The 20,309-nt window shown below is 42.3% G+C and overlaps 1 protein-coding gene across 1 annotated transcript in view; it reads left to right on the forward strand.

Moving 5' to 3' along the window:
- The window catches only part of LOC126443040 (neuralized-like protein 4), a 279,279-nt gene that overhangs the window by 251,947 nt on the left and 7,023 nt on the right, over window positions 1–20,309 (forward strand). Inside the window, 2 exon segments of the mRNA XM_050090885.1 lie at window positions 9,443–9,737; window positions 18,985–19,142. Of these exon segments, the coding sequence (XP_049946842.1) occupies window positions 9,443–9,737; window positions 18,985–19,142 (453 nt within the window).

The raw sequence follows: 20,309 nt of genomic DNA on the forward strand, positions 1-20,309 counted from the left end.
CAATGTCGGCAAGGAAGGTGATGGCGACTGTCTTTTGGGACAGAAAAGGTGTGATTTTTGTGGATTTCCTGGAAAGAGGCACTGCAATAAACTCTCAAAGGTATTGCCAAACTCTGCACAACCTCAGAAGAGCAATACAAAACAAGCGCAGGGGAAAGTTGGACTCAAAGATCTTGCCGGTTCACGACAACGCCAAGGCCCACACGGCAAATGCCACTCGTGAAGTTCTCGAGTCTTTTAGGTGGGAGTTGTTTCCTCATCCGCCGTACAGTCCCGACCTGGCATCGAGCGACTTCCACTTATTCCCAGCAATGAAGAAATGGTTGGCTATGCAGCGTTTTGATGACGACGCACAGCTTCGAGAAGAGGTAACCACGTGGTTGAAGGCGCAGGTGGCCGAATTTTACGACGAAGGAATTTCCGAGCTCTTCCATCGCTATGATAAGTGCCTTAATTTAAATGGCAACTATGTAGAAAAGTTGTAGTTAAGTGTGGCTTTCATCTGTATATGATAAAAAAAATTTCCAATACTTTATTTTTTTTTAATTCCAAACGTAATGTACTTTGTGGATAGCCCTCGTATTATTTCTATTAAGAGCTTTTTCAGTATTAGATAACGACATTTAGATTTTTCGTGTAGCAAAACGTTTGACAACCTTTGAGGTAATAGATTCTTCTGCAGAAAGGAAAGCACACCATTGTAAATCTGTAGCAAGATTAGAGAGGAAAAAATGCTAGGAGCTAAGGATTGAAGAAATCTGTACTGTTTTGCTTATCTCTTGTCTTTACTGGTTTTATGTATCCTATATTTAATTTTATGTCGCCACAAAACAGCAAGTTATAAGATAGTAGACAATAAAGAGTGCAAATTTTCTGAAGAGTTCTTGCTCTCCTGATTACAAATAATCCCATCCAGTATTAATTGCAAAGGGTTTTGTTTTAAGAGGGGCAGGATGTCAAACTGGACGGCTGGGAGCAAGAGAGGCACCACAGAACATTTTAATTTGCACTGTCCTGAATATAGTTCGATGGCAGCCATTACAAAATATATACGTCCAATTCCACAGAGCGAAATTCAGTGACGAGCGATAGAAGAATGCTCTGTGAAGAGGCGTGGCACTGCACATCAGCAGACTTAAGACCAAATAACGTGTCTTACTTATTGTAGACCCGAGGCTCATGCGCAGAGCAGTCTGACTTATAGTGGGGAAGTGGGTAGTCTCCACGTGACCCGTATTTACATGTAGTGATTTTGCTGTTTCCTCTTTGTTTAATGCTCTCACGTCAAATGAAAACAAAACGGATTTCTGCGGCCAGTAGCTATCAAATGAATTAAAATATGTTCACATAATTATGGAATGTTTTAAATATGTTATTGGCTTCAGATTTTATTTTATTTCCACCTTTTGACAGTCAAACATTAATCACCTTGCAGAACAATGAAGTCATTTTTGTCAGTTTGCTAAAGAATATTGGCATTTATTAATCTTTTCCACTGAGGCAGTCAATGTATTTGAAACGAAGTGTTTAATTCCACACCATTGGCTAGTTTCAACTGTTCACTCCATTTCAAGTGCACATTTTCATCTTCTAGCGCGTATGGCATTATGCCATAATAAAGAACCAAACATGAGCTAATGCGGTACTGGTACTGTACCGAAAACCGTACTGAAAAGCTTCGTGTCAAGTCGAGGCATACGTCGTTGGGAATCTGTACATACTGAATGTGCACTGTAAGTGTTCAAATTTTGTATGGTTCGTGATATTCCGATGCTCTTGAAGTATACTCTGCTGTCTTCTTTCTTTTATGACATAATGTAAGATCCTCTAATGTTTTACACGAACCAACATATGGGCTCCCTTCGTCATCATAGCTGCGCAAGCATGGTGGCCCCTATTATCTGGTGCTGAAACAAACTTATTTCTAATGGTCGTGGGAAAATGTTGTGAATGGTGGTTTGAAAAGCGTTACTTTCAAAGTAAACTTCCTTTTATGCAAGTGGGGTACGATGAATTTCTTAAATCGCAGAGTGTTTGACTCTCATTTAAAAATCAACTCTCTGATGACAAGCCATTTAGAAGAATTTCGAGGCCAAAAGGTCAGACATGTACGTTGTTATTAAAAATGTTACTGGGACGTTTATGCGATATATCTTAAAGTGTAACAAGTGCAAAAAATATCAGCATTATATGTGGAAGCTTATCTTCTCTTGCAGCTTATTAGCCTTAGAGACCAATATTACTTTGTAGCAACACTATGTATATTAATTTAAACCATTAACTTTTCCTGTTTGTGTGTTTGTGCTACTTAATAGTGACGTTGCTGTTAGCTGACTACATCACGTGTCCTATGCTCTGAGTATCCGCTGTCACCGGCTGGCGAGATCACGTGACATGAGCTATGGTGGCTTACAAAAGCGCATCGCAGTCTCGATTTCAATGTTTCGGAAAGTAACTTGTGGTGTTTGGTGGAATTCAAATTTATACTTTCGTAATACGAAAATATGCAGTATACATGTTGCTTCACATCAAAGGTATTTCCGAAACGTGTTTTTTTTCCTTGACTTTCATTTTCTAAAGTGCCGGGAAATTCTACACCCGCGTATAAAACCATAATCATTCAAAGGATGGATAAGTTTCCCTTTCCCGATGGAAAATATACTGTCACTTAACACAGAAAAAGTGTGTTTCCGCCCAGGAGAAAGTGTATTTTTAACCAGAAAATGCGGGAATTCTTTTTTTTCCTTGTCCACATATACCCCCCCAATTTGAGAAGTTACTTTATAAACTCTGGGAGTAATGCAGTAAAATAAATTTACTAAAATAATTATGATAAATCTTTATACATATTAACTAGTACATAATCAGAAACTGATCACTTTCGTGAGTTACAAAGATATCTGCTTTCCGTTTACATGTGTAGGTACATATCAAAGTTAATCGATCGATGACAATGTATCGAAATCATTTATGGAAAGAAATTTAATATTATTACGTTTTGTAGTTGAGTATAGTTTTTCTGTTACATGCGCAAAAATGTGGAGCTGTAGGCCTCATAGGACTGCAAATTTTGTAAAAGTCTTCAATATTTTGTGCTTCTAAACATTAGCAGAATAAATAGGCTTACTGTGAAATGGCAAAAAAAAAAAAAAATTAAAAGATTGCAGTAAATTTCAGAGATTGTGAGTAAACACTCAATTGACCAGTGCACGACCTGCTACCGATTACACCCAATCGAAATGCATAAGGACTCTGTCTGCTGAGTTTCAAACTGCTCTGGAACCAGAGGTAATATGTCTGTAATAGTTCAGTGATGTGTTAAGAATATATGAAACTGAGAATAACTTGGGTGCCACAGTCCCAGTGGGCTTCGAATGGTATAGGATACCAGCACACCCTCAGTTCTACAAAGAATCGTACTCTTACATGTCAGACAGCTTCAGATATGCTATTGCTTTACAAATGAGTTAATGTGTTAAATTTTTGCCTGTAAGCGTATAAGCAGGAAAGTTTTAAAACAGGTTTGAACCGTTGCTTAATGTTTGTCGGAAGTTGCTAAGTGCACCCATTATGAAACACTCGGTCATCACAGACAGAGTACTCTACACTCCATTTTAAACAAAAGCCAGGTTTTTCGCACACCTTGTGTTCGTGACGACAGATATCCGGAAGTGCGTGTTCTTCAGTCGTTTGTAAAGAGGTAACGAGCTGAAATGTTACACCTGCTGCTGAAGTTTGACTGCCCCAACAGCAAAAGTGCAGTAAGTGACTAACTTCCACCATCTTGTGGTGGGTATCGGCAAGGAAAAGTTTCGGAAAGGTATGAAATCGTGCGTGAAGTTTGTCGGAAGTGGCTAGGTGCTCTTTCACTTAAATAGGGGACAAATACAGTCCGGGTAACATACGCGCCGCGAGTCACACTGCCTCGAGATGCACCTGCATTTCTTAACTGTAATAGCTGTCGTACGCTACTCGTCTCGTGTTAAACATTTTGTGTAAGATTATATTGGCCATCGATGTGTTACGTGTCAAATGCTTCTCGTGAGTTGAGAAATAATACATTTGCCCTATTTCTCAATCCGTGCACTCGAAGACACCAAATGAGAAATGTGCAAGTGGGGTTTCGTGTAACTAATCTTTTGACGACTGCAGTGTTACGTGGCTTTATGCTTAATTACAGACTTACTATTTTATCAGTCGATTTGTTTTCACCACGTAACACCCGCTGTTTACGTCCTCCTTCGTTGCCGAGCGATGTATCGCTTCTCGTTCTGACACTGCAACTCTTCCTTTCCTATATCTTTACTACTTTTTATTTATATAAATGATGAACTATTGGTTTTGACATTTAACAATCTTTTAATAACTGTGAAAGTATTACAGGCATCAGGTCCCACCTAATGTGTCACCCGCCTACACGTTTTACACAAACCTTTTTAAGACTCTATCGATGTGTTTACAAAGGGAAAGCAGAATCTCTCTTCCTTTGATGGCGTCCGATGACCCAGGAAGCTCGACGCCCTCGCGGCCCGGGCTCTTCCGTGGCTCGCGGTAGTTTGCGGCATTCGTTTTATTCCTCGCCCACTTGCCGCTACATTGAGCTTTCGTGTTGATTCACGGGCGATGTCTTCCACGTTATCTACGACGTAAATAAACTTTCTTCCCACAGTATTTCTGAAAACCCAAAAACAAACTTACTTACTTACTTACTTACTCACTGGTCATACCGGACTCGAGAGTCCATTACCGCAACAACGTATTTTCGCCATCTGTCCCTGTCTTCGGCTATTTCCGTCCATTCCCCTTCAATACCTAGGCTCCTCAAATCAGCCTCCCCGTTGCCCTCCCATCTGCGCCTCGGTCTCCCCACAGGACTTTTTCCCTCCACCAGTACTCTGCGCGCTGCCCTGCCCTCATCCATTCGAGCTGCGTGACCTGACCATTGCAGCCTACGTGATTTAATAATACTGATTGTGTCACGGCTTGAGTAGAGTTCGTGAACCTCTTCGTTATGCACTTTTCGCCACTCTCTGCTAATGTCATCCCTTTTTGCTCCGAAAATTTTCCTCAAAATTTTCTTTTCAAATACTCTAAACGGCTTTTCATTTTGCACAGTGAGAGACCAAGTCTCACACCCATACGGCACAACTGGTAGAATAATAGTTTTGTATATTCTAATCTTTAAATTCCTAGACAATATCCGTGATGAGAGTAATCTATTCAGTGAGAAGTAGCACGCATTTCCCGCCCGTAAACTCTTCTCCAGTTCGGATTCGATCTCATTTCTCGAAGTGATGTCCACGCCTAGATACTTAAATGTGTTCACTTTTTCAAACTGCATGTCTCCAACTCTTTAACATTTCCTGATGTACTGCTGTTGGCATTCTAGTAGTAACCAGGTGTTTAGTTTTGTCTTCACTTATCCTTACACCTACGTCTTCACTAGCCTCGATTAACGCATTCGCATTTGCTGTTACAGATTCATTCCTATCGCTAATCATGTTTAGAGTATGTGCATACCCTAATATCTTAATATTTCCATTTAACTCCACACCCTCTGAATTATCTGCTGCCATTCGTACAATATATTCTAGGACTAAATTAAATGTGGTGGAGAGAGGGCATCTCCCTGCTTAAGTCCGTTCTTTATTACAAATTCTTCTGACTCCAATTTCCCCACACATACTCTACCTTTTGTGTTTTTCAAACTCGCTTCTATAAGTCTAACGTACTTCTTTGGTATTCCAAGTTCCAAAAGAATTCTGTACAATTTTGACTGCAATACTGAATCATATGCTTTTCTAAAATCCATGAAAAGATTATGAACCGGTTTATTGTATTCGCATTTCTTTTCCAAAATTTGACGCAGGGTGAATATTTGGTCTATAGTTGATCTGTTCCTCCGAAAGCCGGCTTGGTAATCCCCCACAATTTCATCTGCATATGGTGTAAGCCTGCTTAGCAGAATATTCGAGAAAATTTTCAAACATATTGGTAATAGCGATATCCCTCTATAATTACTACAATCCATTTTGTCACCTTTCTTAGAAATTGGGATCAGAATCGACTCCTGCCACTCTTCAGGTATCATCTCTAAGTTCCATACTTTAGTTATCACTTTGTGAACTACTTCCACCCATTTCTGTCACCCACTTTTAACTAATTCTGCAGTTATGCAATCTGATTCTGGTGCTTTATGGTTTTGCAATTTGTCGATTGCATCTCTTACTTCCTTTAACGTTGGCTCAGGTATGTGGGGTTCTGCTGTATGTATTTCGTACGCCTGCTCATTTCCTGTTTCCTGGTGTACATTTAATAGATGCTCAAAATATGCCCTCCATTTACTTAATATAGCACTGGGATCGGTCAGTATTCCCCCACCATCCCCTCGAAGTGCATTTGTCGTAGCCTTGAAGCCCTTCCTATACCCATTTATGTCTAGGTAAAGTTCCCTAATGTTTTTTGTTTTACTGTTTGTTTCCATTTTTGTAATTTGATTGTTCAAATAATCGCTCTTCTTTGCTCGTAGCCTACGACCAACTTCCGTAATAATAATAATAATAATAATAATAATACTTATGCTATACCAATACTGACCTACTCATTTGGAGTAGTGAGATGGAGTAACACAGACCTAGAAGCACTCAATACACTTACACGACCACAGTGCCACAAATATAGAATACATCACATACATTCAGCAACAGAAAGATTCACATTAAGCAGAAAGGAAGGAGGAAGGGGATTCATCGACATAAAAAACCTACATTATGGACAGGTAGACAATTTAAGAAAATTCTTTCTAGAACGAGCAGAAACTAGCAAAATACACAAAGCAATCACTCATATAAATACATCGGCTACACCACTGCAATTTCATAACCACTTCTACAGCCCTTTAGACCACATAACATCAACAGATACGAAGAAAGTAAATTGGAAAAAGAAAACACTACATGGCAAGCACCCGTATCATCTAACACAGCCACACATCGATCGAGACGCATCCGACACGTGGCTAAGAAAAGGCAGTATATACAGTGAGACGGAAGGATCCGTGATTGCAATACAGGATCAAACAATAAACCCCAGATATTACAGCAAGCATATTATTAAAGATCCCAATACCAGACTATGCAAACAACAAATACACTCCTGGAAATGGAAAAAAGAACACATTGACACCGGTGTGTCAGACCCACCATACTTGCTCCGGACACTGTGAGAGGGCTGTACAAGCAATGATCACACGAACGGCACAGCGGACACACCAGGAACCGCGGTGTTGGCCGTCGAATGGCGCTAGCTGCGCAGCATTTGTGCACCGCCGCCGTCAGTGTCAGCCAGTTTGCCGTGGCATACGGAGCTCCATCGCAGTCTTTAACACTGGTAGCATGCCGCGACAGCGTGGACGTGAACCGTATGTGCAGTTGACGGACTTTGAGCGAGGGCGTATAGTGGGCATGCGGGAGGCCGGGTGGACGTACCGCCGAATTGCTCAACACGTGGGGCGTGAGGTCTCCACAGTACATCGATGTTGTCGCCAGTGGTCGGCGGAAGGTGCACGTGCCCGTCGACCTGGGACCGGACCGCAACGACGCACGGATGCACGCCAAGACCGTAGGATCCTACGCAGTGCCGTAGGGGACCGCACCGCCACTTCCCAGCAAATTAGGGACACTGTTGCTCTTGGGGTATCGGCGAGGACCATTCGCAACCGTCTCCATGGGCTACGGTCCCGCACACCGTTAGGCCGTCTTCCGCTCACGCCCCAACATCGTGCAGCCCGCCTCCAGTGGTGTTGCGACAGGCGTGAATGGAGGGACGAATGGAGACGTGTCGTCTTCAGCGATGAGAGTCGCTTCTGCCTTGGTGCCAATGATGGTCGTATGCGTGTTTGGCGCTGTGCAGGTGAGCGCCACAATCAGGACTGCATACGACCGAGGCACACAGGGCCAACACCCGGCATCATGGTGTGGGGAGCGATCTCCTACACTGGCCGTACACCACTGGTGATCGTCGAGGGGACACTGAATAGTGCACGGTACATCCAAACCGTCATCGAACCCATCGTTCTACCATTCCTAGACCGGCAAGGGAACTTGCTGTTCCAACAGGACAATGCACGTCCGCATGTATCCCGTGCCACCCAACGTGCTCTAGAAGGTGTAAGTCAACTACCCTGGCCAGCAAGATCTCCGGATCTGTCCCCCATTGAGCATGTTTGGGACTGGATGAAGCGTCGTCTCACGCGGTCTGCACGTCCAGCACGAACGCTGGTCCAACTGAGGCGCCAGTTGGAAATGGCATGGCAAGCCGTTCCACAGGACTACGTCCAGCATCTCTACGATCGTCTCCATGGGAGAATAGCAGCCTGCATTGCTGCGAAAGGTGGATATACACTGTACTAGTGCCGACATTGTGCATGCTCTGTTGCCTGTGTCTATGTGCCTGTGGTTCTGTCAGTGTGATCATGTGATGTATCTGACCCCAGGAATGTGTCAATAAAGTTTCCCCTTCCTGGGACAATGAATTCACTGTGTTCTTATTTCAATTTCCAGGAGTGTAGAAACAGTAGATGACATCACAAGTGGATGTACAATACTAGCAAATACAGAATACCCCAGGAGACTTGACAATGTAGCAAAAATAATACATCAACAAATTGCCATACAACATAAACTAATAAAACAACACCTTCCCACATACAAGTATGCACCACAAAATGTACTGGAGAATGATGAATACAAATTATACTGGAACAGAACCATTATAACAGATAAAACAACACCACATAACAAACCTGACATCATACTCACCAATAAAAAGAAGAAATGAACACAACTAATTGAAATATCCGTACCCAATACAACATATATACAGGAGAAAAAATTGAAAAATACATCCAACTGGCTGAGGAAGTCAAGGACATGTGGCATCAGGATAAAGTTGACATTACACCAATTATACTATCAACTACAGGAGTCATACCACACAATATCCACCAGTACATCAACGCAATACAGCTACATGCAAACGTATTTATACAACTACAGAAATCTGTAACTATTGATACGTGTTCAGTTATTCGAAAGTTCCTAAATGCAATGTGACACATACCGCACAGTTAAAAGGAAGTCACGCTTTTTAAGGTCCGTGTCGCTTTCCATTTTTGACCAGACATAACGCCTGAGAAAAGAAAGAAATAATAATAACAGTAATAATATAATAATAATAACATAATAATAATAATAATAACTGTTCTTACAATTATTCGTATAAGTCTTGGTCGATTTAATGAGGGGTGGGACAGGCCTAAGCCTTGTGGACACCACAGGATCCTCAGAGGTGGTCACCTCTGTCGGAAGTCCCGCGTGATGTGGGAGCTCGGAACGTGACGCACGATGTACGTCCTGTAGCAGCCCTCGCCTTTCTGCCGCAGACGGCTTCTTCCTGCCGGGCGACGCGGGCTCCTGCTTCTGCGAGCAGTGCGTGCGCCGACTGCGGCCGCCCTCGCCGCCGCCCGGCCTGACCGTCCGCCGCAAGTCTTGCGTGGCGGCGGCGCCCGCGGCAGCGTCCGCTGCAGGGACGCCGACTGGGGCGTCCGACCCGGCCGTTCCCGCCGCACCATCAGTGGTGGGGACCGGCACTGTGGACACCGGCTCGGGGCCGGCGGTTGCGGACGTGGCGGCCTTGCAGTCTGCCGAGATACTGCTGCAGATAGCTGGCTGGTGCAGGTACAGCTCTCTCCCTCCCTCCCTCTGTAGCTGTTAGTAAAAAAGAAAAAAAGAGAATAAAAGAAAAGGTTGAAAATGTGGCAAGAAATGGTGAATAAAAAAGGGGTTTTTAAAATCGTTAATGACAATGAAAAAGGGAAAGAATGAAACGCAAATCGGACTTCGTATCACAGAAAAGTTATCGGACTTCGTATCACAGAAAAGTTATCGGACTTCGTATCACAGAAAAGTTATCGGACTTTGTGATTCGGAAAACCTATTGTTGGCGTGCTCCTTGTGGCGTTTTTGAGGAAAAGTTAAACCAATTTCCACTACAAAAATTATTTGAAAGAGAACAGAGAATAACAAAATGTAACTGACAGGGGGAAATGGCATAGATAAGAGTTCATCCTTTACCGCGTTAACATGTCTTCTTTTGTGCGGTGTCCAGGTCTTCAAAAATCTCCTACTTCATTTCTGCGTGAAAAGTCTGCTCCGAAATCTTGCAATCGTCCAGGAATCACTAATTTATACAAATCAAAATCGTCTTGGTATTGAATGCAATTTATTTTACGTTCCTGCTTCCATCCTCCGAATTTCGTACCAGCTTCCACAGCAGGTCTGCACATCAATGAGTTTTTTCTGTCCTAATCCAACCAAGACTAGCTAATAAGTAAGTTAAGCTTCCGCTCTCAAGAGACAAAAGAATTACATTTTTAGTACCTTCATTTTCTTATATATTTTCTCTGCCGTAGAGCGGTCATACAGCTTTGACAGTATAATTTATATCTGAGGGAATGAGTGTAGCGTGGCGAAATTCAAAGTCCCACTACAAGTCAAAGTTTTCTATGTTGTGCATATTTTAAAATTCAATTACCTGGATCATTACTATCAAACTTTCTTCCGGTTCTGGAGAAATTGTGGTGTAGCACCTCGGGCCGAGTGTGTACCGATCTTATTATTAATTGGTTACCTACATGACTCGTTACGAGCCACCGACAGAGTACCTGTACTAATAAAACGACGATTTCTCGACTGCCCCGACACCCCCGAGTGCCAGTTGTTAAGGTGCGTCAAACGGAATACTTTGTACAGACTTTTATCTTTTGGATTGCTGTAAACATTAGTGATCTAACAGTTGTGACGCTTAGTTACGCAGTGGGCTCTCCTACGTTTTATATGTGTTGTAGTGGTTAATAAAAAAAGAAAAGAGAGAAGAAAAGAAAAAGAAAAAAGGTTGAAAATGTGGGAAGAAATCGTAAGTGAAAATGGTTTTTTTTTAAATCGTTAATGACCGTGAAAAAAAAGGGAAAGAGTGAAAAGCAAATTGGACTTCGTACTATAGAAAAGCTATTGTTGGGGTGGTCCTTGTGGCGTTTTTGAGCAAAAGTTAAACCAATTTCCACTACAAAACTTACTGAAAAGAAACAGAGAATAACAAAATGTAACTGACAGGGGGAAGTGGCGTAGATAAATCATCCTTTACCAGGTAAACTTGTCTTCTTTCGTATGGCGTCCAGGTCTTCAAAAATCTCCTTCAATTCTGCGTGAAAAGTCTGCTCCGAAATCTTGCAATTAGTTTCATTGTCCAGGAATTTGTAATGTATACAAAACCGTCTGGATCTTAAATACAATTTATTTTAGTTGCTTCTCTCCATCCTCCGAATTTCATAACGACTTCCACAATGTCTACACATTACAATCGGATCAAGACTAGCTATTAAGTTCTTTACATCAGCATCAGATCACGTCTGCCTTAAGCTTCGGCTATCAAAGAGACAAATAAGATCAAGACTAGCTAAAAACTTTTTTTTTACGTCTTCATCAGATCACGTCTGCCTTCCGCTTCGGCTATCAAGAGACAATCAAGAAACAAATAGAAAAAAAAAAAATTACAATTTTAGTATTTTCTCTGCCGTCGAGCACCCATACCGCTGCGACGGGATATTTTTTATATGAGGGAACGAGTGTAGCGCAGCGAAATTCAAAGTCTCGCTACAGTGTGTGCAAATGAGTTTGATTAATAGTTGAAAATGTACTTTCATTTAAATGCACAACCGAATACAAGACATCGTCATAAAAGTTTGGAAGCTGATTCAAAAGCCAGTTTTCTTCTAACCACTTCTTTATGTTACAACAGTATTCATTAACTGTGTGTTTCTTACTACAAATATACCTAAGTCCCACATTTTGAGACAAGTATCTCTGAAATGTGTATGTATAAATCGGTGTTACTTTCGCATCAAAATTTATACCGACTGATCGCCACGAGTCACTCGAGCCCACGAGTTGTCAGTACTTGAAGACGAACAGTAAAGTGCTCCACCTCTCGCACCATCTGTGTACGGCAGCGCTACTTACCTCGTGGTCTCGAGGTAAGTGGCCAGCTTTACTTAGCGCGTAACCGAATTAACCGACGTGAATTAAAATGAGGCACCTCGTAAAATTTTAGTGTGTCTGTAAATATTTTTGCTTGTAACTGAGCAGGGAAACTACAATCTTAAGAGGCCCTTAACATTTGTCGGTATTTGTGATTTCACTGTTAGATGGTAGGTGCATATTATTTGCATTGCCCAGCACAGTTGCCCGGTTTAGCCTCTTGCGACTATTTTTTTATGGGGCTATATAGAACAACTAGTTTGCAGGGATTTTTCCCAGGACCGTTGTTCAGGTGAACGACAACACTTGTCGAGCTGTCGGCAACACGCATGTCAATATGCCGGAAAGAGTTGAAGGAAACTTCAGAGTTCAATTAACGGAGTGTATTGAAAATAATTGTGCCACTGGAGTGATATTATCTTTGAAAATGTGTAAAAAGTAAAATTTAAGTGTTGTACTTGGTGTTGTTCAAAGTATTAAGTGTATATAATATATCTGCATACTTTTTTTAATCGAATTTGTAAATAAGCAAGTTGCTCTGTCCCACACTTCATATACGTACAAAGACCAAACAGTATTTAGAGGAAAAAATATCAAATCTTCGTGCAACCTTCGCCGTGTTTCGTGAAAATACGACCTCCGTCGTGTGTCTCGAAAATAAAGCAGACAGTAAAATAGACATTAAGAAGACAGAAAATCTACTGAAGTAATGTGATTGATCACAGACAGAATACAAAGGTTATATACCGGTCTACTATGTCCCAATCCTGACATATGCATCCAAAACCTTGGTTATGAAAGGAAGAGAGAGAAGCAAAGTAGAAGCTAGTGAGATGAGATGAAATTCTTGAGGAACAGTACTGGAGTGACAAAGATAGACAGGTTAACAAATGAGATGATCAGAGAGTTAATGAAGGTGGAACCATTACAAGAGGAGGTAGAGAAATCGAGGCTGAGATGGTATGGGCATGCCAAGTGAATGGAGGAGGATGCACAAGATGAGACTGGAAGGAAAGAAATCGAGAGGAAGATGGAGAGACAGACGGCTGAAAGGAGTGGAGGAATGCGTCCAGAAAAAAGGAGAAGACTGCACCGAGGTGAAGGCAGAGAGATGGTGGCAAGACGGAAGACGATGGACAGGCTTGCGTTTCAAACAAACCCGGTCAGAGGCTGGAAACTGTCCAAGATGATGATGATGAAACAGTGTAATGAAAGTATAGCCGCCATGTTAGCAGATGGTGTCACCATTCCATTTTTATACGTGTGCCGTCTTTACTGTGCTGTACACATTAAAACTCTACACTCGGCACTGCGATCCGATTGTCAGTGTGGCCAAACTGTTCACGATGTGGTGAGTGGGCAGTTTACACGCCGGCGTGTCTGGCGCCCCTGTCTCACGTAGTTGACAGTGACCTGAAAGTTGCACCTTAAATCGGGCTTCAGTTGACGGTTTGGTCACTTGACTGAAATATTTAGACAAATTCTATTTGATCACTATTTCAACTCAGTTATTCCTTCACGTTTCGTTTATTGATTCGTCAATCTATTTGCTTGCTGCCAGAACAGAATAATGTATTTCCAGCCTCGTTCATGTTATTCATTTCTTCGGCTCGTTTGGCGAGGAAATACGGTGCGTATTTTAACGACTTGAGGTAAGGTTACCAGTTTTGTTCACAGATTTGTTTCACTTCCCCACAGACCAATTCAGGTTCGAGCACATGCACGACAATCTCCTGCGGGTCAGAGAAACCCGTACTTCCATTTATAGGACATTCGTGCTCCGTAAAGTAGGCTACCCGTCACTCCTCGCCGAGACCACTGCGCAGAAAAGAGCAGCCGGCGCACTGTCGGAAGAGCGAGCGTTTCCCATTTCCTGCAGACGCAGTTTTGCTGCGGCACAGGTAACGGGCTAGTCAGGGTGTGCAACTGAAATGGTGCGGCAGTCAGTGTGTGCGGTACAGGGAGTTTCTTGTGGGCGAAACTTCTAAACTGCGCACAGGTTGACTGCGAAATGCTGGCAGTGTGTGGACGAAATGCAGTGTCACGTCCAGCCGTAGTGAACCGACGTCGACAATTTGCCAACGCCACACATGCGCGCTCGGGAAATCCAGACTTCGGCAAGCTAAGAGAACGTCGAGGGGGAAACAGATGTTCTGACAGTAAGGGTATTTGTACAGTGGTCCTGGAATGGCTCACTGACTCAGGAGGGGATTTCTAATGTCAGAGAATTCAACAGTTGGTACAACAGAATGAGATTTTCACTCTGCAGCGGAGTGTGCGCTGATATGAAACTTCCTGGCAGATTAAAACTGTGTGCCGGACAGAGACTCTAACTCGGGACCTTTGCCTTTCGCGGGCAAGTGCTCTACCATCTGAGCTACCGAAGCACGACTCGCGCCCGGTACTCACAGCCTTACTTCTGCCAGTACTTCGTCTCCTACCTTCCAAATTTCCCGAGTTTGAGTCTCGGTCTGGCACACAGTTTTAATCTGCCAGGAAGTTTCATATCGGCGCACACTCCGCTGCAGAGTGAAAATCTCATTCTGGAAACATTCCCCAGGCTGTGGCTAAGCCATGTCTGCGCAATATCCTTTCTTTCAGGTGTGCTAGTTCTGCAAGGTTGACAGGAGAGCTTCTGTAATGTTTGGAAGGCAGGAGGTGTACTGGCAGAAGTAAAACTGTGAGGACGTGGCGTGAGTCGTGCTTCGGTAGCTCAGATGGTAGAGCACTTGCCCGCGAGAGGCAAAGGTCCCGAGTTCGAGTCTCTGTCCGGCAGACAGTTTTAATCTGCCAGGAAGTTTCAGTTGATAGAACGTTCAGATGTCATTTACAGAGACGTGATGTCTGTGTTCAAAATTAGTATTGTGTTCTTGTGTCACTTTGAGTTGCAGTGCAGCATTCAATAAAAGTTACTCGGCCCGGCGTTAATGTGTAACGCACTTGTCTCGTATATGTTTAGTACCTGCTACTTCATCCCTGTTTGGTACGAGTCCCACACACTTGGGCACTGTTCTCAGGTGGATTGAAAGAGTGTATTGTAAGCAGTCTCCTTTCTAGATCTGCAGTATTTTCCAAGAATCCTGCCAGCATTTCCAACAGAGTGTAACTGGCAAATTGTGTAGCTGGACTGAGCCAATATGAACCTTCCGAATGATCTCTCACCCTGATGCTATTTGTGATAACTTGTACATTAATTATATCTTTTTTTACGGTTGCTTTTCTCAGAGTTCCTCGAAGTAATGGACTTGGTGTGGAGTACCACAAAATTGTGGTGTGTGACTTCTTCACGATCTGCAGAGGGTCCGGGGCTGTAAGAGAGCTACAAACTCTGCCAGCTACTAGATGACGTAAACACCCTTCAATAACTCCTGTATATTTCATGATACGGGCGAAATACCCTCAGACTTCGAGAAGAATATAATAATTCCAATTAGGAAGAAAGCAGGTGATGACAGGTGTGAAAATTACAAAACTATCAGTTTAATAAGTCACAATTGCAAAATACTAACACGGATTCTTTACATAAAAATGGAAAAACCGGTAGAAGTGGACCTTGGGGAAGATCAATTCGGATTCCGTAGAAATTTTGGAACGTCCAAGGCAATATTGACCTACGACTTATCTTAGAAGATAGCATTTATAGGCTTAGATAAAGCTTTTGACAATTTTGACTGGAATACTCTCTTCAAAAGGGAGGAGTAAAATACATGGAGAGAAGGACTACTTACAATTTGTACAGAAACCATACGGCAGTTACGAGAGTTAGAGGGGTACGAAAGGGAAGCAGTGGTTGAGAAGGGAGTGAGACAGGGTTGTAGCCTCTCCCCAATGTTATTCAATCTGTATATTGAACAAGCGGTAAAGGAAACAAAAGAAAATTTGGAGTAGGTATTAAAATCCATGGAGAAGAAATAAAAACTTTGAGTTTCGCCAATGACATTGTAATTCTGTCAGAGACAGCAAAGGAATTTTGTAGAGCAGTTGAATGGGATGGATGGTGTCTTGAAAGGAGGATATAAGATGAACATCAACAAAAGCAAAACGAGGATAATGGAATGTAGTCGAGTTAACTCGGGTGGTGCTGAGGGAATTAGATTAGGAAGTGAGACATTTAAAGTAGTAAAGGAGTTTTGCTATTTGGGGAGCAAAATAACTGATGATGGTCGAAGTAGAGAGGATATAAAATATAGACTGGCAATGGCAAGGAAAGCGTTTCTGAAGAACAGAAATTTGTTAAAACATCGAGTATAGATTTAAGTCATGAAGTCGTTTCTGAAAGTATTTGTATGGAGTGTAGCCATGCATGGAAGTGAAACGTGGACGATAAATAGTTTGGACAAGAAGAGAATAGAAGCTTTCAAAATGTGGTGCTACAGAAGAATGCTGAAGATTAGATGGGTAGATGACGTAACTAATGAGCAGGTATTGAATAGAACTGGGGAGAAGAGGAGTTCGTGGCACAACTTGACAAGAAGAAGGGATCGGTTGGTAGGACATGGTCTGAGGCATCACGGGATCACCAATTCAGTATTGGAGGGCAGCGTGGAGCGCAAAAATCGTAGAGGGAGACCAAGAGATGAATACACTAAGCAGATTCAGAAGGATGTAGGTTGCAGTAGGTACTGGGAGATGAAGAAGCTTGCACAGGATAGAGTAGCATGGAGAGCTGCATCAAACCAGTCTCTTGACTGAAGACCACAACAACAACATATTTGAGAAACATTTTGTAAGAACGTTTTACAGTTGTTGGTGGACAGATCTCTTTTCAACTCGTAACTCATAAATAGTTAGATACAATCGTCTCTGTAGGCAGGACGGGAGTTTTGTTAAGCTGTGTTCGGCTGCTCCCACACGTCGCCACTGTCGGCACCGCCCCTCACTCCGTGACTCCCGAGACTGCAGAGCCGGGGTGCCGAGTAGGCGCGACTCCACGACTGTGAGCGGAGGCCCCCGGCGACACTCTGTGCTAGTGCTTCTCTCGCCGCGGAGACTGAAGAGTGCGCTGTGGGAAGTTCTCGTGTCGATGTTTTTACACGCACATTTTTCGTCTGTCTGAGAGGAAGGAGTGAAAAGTTTTGTTCTGAGTGGACGGCATGTCTTACCAGAGTGACCTTCCATTTCACATCCTTGTACATTTTTACACCCAGGAGTTTGGGTGAGCTGTCCGATTCAAATTGTGACTTGTCCATATAATACTGAAGTGCACAGTTTTGCAGTTCCAAATATTTAAAGTGAGTTGCCTATATTTGTAAAATTTTCAAATTACGAAAATCTCGCTTGATATTAATTGTCATTATTCCAGGGGATAACTGATGATGGTAGAAGTAGAGAGGATATAAAATGTAGGCTGGCAATGGCAAGGAAAGCGTTTCTGAAGAAGAGAAATTTGTTAACATCCAGTATAGATTTAAGTGTCAGGAAGTCATTTCTGAAAGTATTCGTATGGAGTGTAGCCATGTATGGAAGTGAAACATGGACGATAAATAGTTTGGACAAGAAGAGAATAGAAGCTTTCGAAATGTGGTGCTACAGAAGAATGCTGAAGATTAGATGGGTAGATCACATAACTAATGGGGAAGTATTGAATAGGATTGGGGAGAAGAGAAGTTTGTGGCACAACTTGACCAGAAGAAGGGATCGGTTGGTAGGACATGTTCTGAGGCATCAAGGGATCACCAATTTAGTATTGGAGGGCAGCGTGGAGGGTAAAAATCGTAGAGGGAGACCAAGAGATGAATACACTAAGCAGATTCAGAAGGATGTAGGTTGCAGTAGGTACTGGGAGATGAAAAAGCTTGCACAGGATAGAGTAGCATGGAGAGCTGCATCAAACCAGTCTCAGGACTGAAGACCACAACAACAACAACAACAACATTCCAGGGGAAGAGAGACCATTTGCCGAGACGTCAACCTTACTCGGCACGTAGGCGACGGTGAATTAATAGTATAAGAAAAATTTGGCACGGTTATTAGATTGGCTGGGTGACCTGTACACTAACGTGGAGAGGTAGCCAGTGGTGGGATCGGCTTTCTGAAACCGTCTGTACAATTATGTAGTTGAGGTCCTAGCCATTCAGCCTGGTGGGCACTCATTTGAGAGTAGTCAGAAGTCACATCATTTTAATCACCGTATAAGCTTTCCAATCACACTCTTTTTCTTTTCTTAACATTTTTTTTTCCACTTGTAATCTTTGTCCGTGTGAATTTAATTATTATTATTTATCTTTAATAATATGTAAACATTTGAAAATGCTTATCTATTGGTTAAAAACAAATAGAAAATAATCTATTTATAGTGACTTTGCACTGTAATCAAAATTGAATTTTTGTTGGAATATGTACTCTTTCTCTCACCCTTATTTATATCAAACGAACATTTAAAACGTGAATTCTTAAAGCACTGTGGACAAAATAATACAGGTGAAGATGTAAACAAGAGAAGAGACTGTAAGCAAAAAAGACATTCAGACAAAATGAGGAATAGAAATAATGTGTGCAGTAACACGGACTAAAATAAAAGATGATAAGACAAAAATAGAGGACGATAAAATGGAGGAAATTAAATGGAAGTTACAGCATAAAAATAAATAAAATCACCGGAACAAAGATTCCAAGCAGAAAAAGAATCATTAGAAGAAAACGAGAGCAAATGGAGAACTTAATACAGGGATTGAAATGATCCTACAGAGGAAGAGAAATAAAAAATTACATTTCGACCAAAGTCATTTTGATAAAGATTTTAAAAATTTCGTAGCATCTGACAAGATTGAAAGCGGAAACGGACAGATTCGTAAAGTAGATCCGACCACCGGAGCCGCTCCCGGTAAGTGCCGAAGTCTCGACGACGGCCACTCGGCCCGGCCCTCACGCCGCACCCCCCTGCCGACAGGTTCCCCCTGAAGAGGCGGCCGAAGCCGTCTCCCCAGGAGGGCGGCGACAGCGCGGGCGCGCCGCCGCAGCCGTGCGCGGGTTGGCACGTCGCCTTCTGGGGCGCGCGCCTCGGCGACGTGCGGCAGGTGCTGGACCGCGGCGAGCTGCTGCTGCCAGGTGAGGGAGGAAACACATGTGTACATGTACCAGAGGCCGTCCAGTGAGTAAAGAAGGTTTCACGATACAGGGGTACTCTTTAATAATAATAGTAATACCAATACTGACCTACTCATTTGGAGTAGTGAAATGGAGTAACACAGTCCTAGAAGCACTCAATACACTTACACGTTCACAATGCCACAAATATAGAATACATCACATACATTCAGCAACAGAAAGATTCAAATTAAGCAGAAAGGAAGGAGGAAGGGGATTCATCGACATAAAAAACCTACATTATGGACAGGTAGACAATTTAAGAAAATTCTTTCTAGAACGAGCAGAAACTAGCAAAATACAGAAAGCAATCACTCATATAAATACATCGGCTACACCACTGCAATTTCATAACCACTTCTACAGCCCTTTAGACCACATAACATCAACAGATACGAAGAAAGTAAATTGGAAAAAGAAAACACTACACGGCAAGCACCCGTATCATCTAACACAGCCACACATCGATCGAGACGCATCCGACACGTGGCTAAGAAAAGGTAGTATATACAGTGAGACGGAAGGATCCGTGATTGCAATACAGGATCAAACAATAAACCCCAGATATTACAGCAAGCATATTATTAAAGATCCCAATACCACAACAGATAAATGCAGACTTTGCAAACAACAAATAGAAACAGTAGATGACATCACAAGTGGATGTACAATACTAGCAAATACAGAATACCCCAGGAGAGTTGACAATGTAGCAAAAATAATACATCAACAAATTGCCATACAACATAAACTAATAAAACAACACCTTCCCACATACAAGTATGCACCACAAAATGTACTGGAGAATGATGAATACAAAATTATACTGGAACAGAACCATTATAACAGATAAAACACCACCACATAACAAACCTGACATACTCACCAATAAAAAGAAGAAATGAACACAACTAATCGAAATATCCGTACCCAATACAACATATATACAGGAGAAAAAATTGAAAAATACATCCGACTGGCTGAGGAAGTCAACGACATGTGGCATCAGGATAAAGTTGACAATTATACTATCAAGTACAGGAGTCATACCACACAATATCCACCAGTACATCAATGCAATACAGCTACAGCCAAACGTATATATACAGCTACAGAAATCTGTAATTA

Source organism: Schistocerca serialis, unplaced genomic scaffold (genome assembly GCF_023864345.2).
Source record: "Schistocerca serialis cubense isolate TAMUIC-IGC-003099 unplaced genomic scaffold, iqSchSeri2.2 HiC_scaffold_1420, whole genome shotgun sequence".
NCBI classification, from domain to species: Eukaryota; Metazoa; Arthropoda; class Insecta; order Orthoptera; family Acrididae; genus Schistocerca; species Schistocerca serialis.